Source organism: Hydra viridissima, unplaced genomic scaffold, assembly GCF_058129835.1.
Source record: "Hydra viridissima isolate aposymbiotic clone 2 unplaced genomic scaffold, HvirCarnegie_v1 scaffold_7, whole genome shotgun sequence".
NCBI lineage: Eukaryota > Metazoa > Cnidaria > Hydrozoa > Anthoathecata > Hydridae > Hydra > Hydra viridissima.
In genome coordinates, this window is record NW_028324306.1 from 2,408,447 (window position 1) to 2,410,832 (window position 2,386).

Sequence of the window (2,386 nt, forward strand, 5' to 3'; positions counted from 1 at the left end):
AGGAGCCATTGGATACCATCCATAAATTTCAACATAAAGTTCTGCTGTCAGTTCTGCAAACTTTTCAAATTTTTTGATATCTATTTTATATCCACTTGACAGGGTTTCCAAAATGATACTACAATTTTTAATAAGTCCAATGTTAACTCCTGTAATGCAGGATGAGGTTTGAGGATCTGAGAAAAATCTTCTTGATGTATTGCCATCATTAGTATTCCCAAAACCTGCAGTTGGAATATCCACCAGCAGCCCCATTTTCTCTTTGAATTTGTTTTGAATGTTTTTTTTTGTTTCAGCTACAATTATTTTATCATCTTGTGTTCTCGCTTGCCATTTTTTTATGGGAATGTGGTATGATAAATGTAGTAAAGATTCGAAAAACCTAATCCTTGTATGCAATATCGATAAACCAAATTTAAGGGCATCTGGATTATCTATGTTTTTTATGGTTGAATTATTAAAGTCTTTTGATGTTAGTCCACATATATAGCACCTCATGATGTCGTGTTGGTTGCAGCATTGCATACTTTTGCATCAACCATTGTAAATGCCAAGGTATGCTTTATATGTATAATACCACCTAAAAACTTCGATATTTCAGTTTTTTTTAAGTTTTTTATTTGATCTTCTACATAGCAGATTTCTTCATTTGTTATGTCTTTAGTTTCATGGATAAAACGAATTCGAATTGGGCGACAATATCTTGTAGAAGAGGGCACAGGGTTTTGCCAAATAATCTTCTGGCTACCAATATGACATATAAGCCGTAGAGGCACAAATGAACTTTGAAAAATGTTAGAGTCACTATCTGTACTATTTTGGAATTTTTGTTTAAATGTTTGCTGCTGTGAGCCATCACAACCCCATTTTGATAACATTTCTAAATTGCTTCTTTCTTCTTCGTTTAAGGTTTCCAAAACTTCATCCAAATATTCACACAAGCGTCTAGTTGTGTGGTCTAGAATATCTTGTAGTTTAATTTCACAACATGTTTCTGAAACCGTCATTGACTCTTGTGGAGGATAACATTGTTTTTTTGATTCTTTCAAAAGCGAATAACATGGATAAATGTTTTTATTAGCTGCATGAATTATTTCATATTGTCTCCTTGTCATATTGGCTTCCACAAAAATTGATAATGCTTCTGATGGTGTGTGTTTTTTTATAACATTTGTCTGAATGGAATTGAAGTTTTCTCTATATTTGTTTGCCTTTTCCGGTGAGCAGCAAATATCTTTCATTATTCTAGACGCATCACAATGTCCTGCATCACGCTGACTCATTTGGGCAGCATAGGTTAGTTGTGCATAAGATAATTGGTCTCTCAAAGCTTTTGTTCTACGCCTCTTGCTTGGCGAACTCAACAACTCGAAATCTTTTGATGGTCGACCAGGCCTTTTTATTATACAGGTGGGTAAACTTATGATACCATTGAGCCATAGTTCATTGTGCTTCAAAAAACGTTCTTCTATGTAGTTAGCAGCTATCCATTTTTGTTTAAAATGACACTTGAAAGTATTTAAGGCGTTTTTTAGTGAACTTTGTTCATTTTCAGTACATTTTGTAATAATTTTGAGATGATCTTCTAAAAACACAAATTTATCATCAATTTTTTTCTTTGGGCATTGTTTCATAACATCGTAGAGTTCTTTTCTAGTCATCTCTTTCACCTTTGGTTGGGATTCTGAAAAAAAAAAAAGAAATAAGTTTTTATACAAAAGACAACGTTTTTGTCGTATTATTTAATCAAAATTAAATTTTAAAAAATGGAAGATTTATGTGGAACATTTTATTTCAAAAATCCTAACTAGAATAACTAATGTTTAAGTTACATAAAAAATCTTTGCTAAATTCGGCTTAATTCATATACGAAAACAATTTTGAATATAGTATTTACAAAAAAAAATCAAACAATCTAAGTCTCGAATATATATTTTTAAAAAATCTCACTTTGTTAAGTAAAATGAAGAAACTATACATTTATTTTGTATGTACATACCTTCTTCTTCAACGTTCATCGTGATTTATTAAAGGTTTTACAGCATACAAGCTTAAATAATACTTTTAAAAGTTGTATTTGACAGGAAGCGTAAAAAACAAATACAATGAGCTCACGCGAAGTCCGAGTTTAAACTTTTTTTATACCTGGAAGGGGGAGTGGGCAACACTAAAATTGTTGTTTAGTGATGTAGCCTTTATAAATCTTTCATGATATATAGTTAATAGTACACTTTTACAAAATTTTTGTAATCGACTTTTGATCGACTATTACTTTGAAATACTCCACTGTGCGTCGCCCAACCTTTCCATTTCCAACGTAAATCCGACATCGATCCGACGTCAGCTCCGACGTCGATCCGACGTTGTTCCGACGTCGCTTTGCCCA

At 32.3% G+C, this 2,386-nt stretch overlaps 1 protein-coding gene across 1 annotated transcript; it reads right to left on the reverse strand.

Annotated features, from left to right (window-relative positions):
• Nucleotides 1-479: 479 nt before the first annotated feature.
• On the reverse strand, nt 480-2,128 carry LOC149885590 (uncharacterized). The gene is made up of 2 exons (XM_090093391.1): nt 2,000-2,128; nt 480-1,684 (listed from the first exon to the last, which is right to left on the reverse strand). Exons 1-2 carry the CDS (start codon nt 2,016-2,018, stop codon nt 495-497), a joined length of 1,209 nt encoding a protein of 402 aa, XP_089949517.1. The 5' UTR covers nt 2,019-2,128; the 3' UTR covers nt 480-494.
• Between the last annotated feature and the right edge of the window lie 258 nt (nt 2,129-2,386).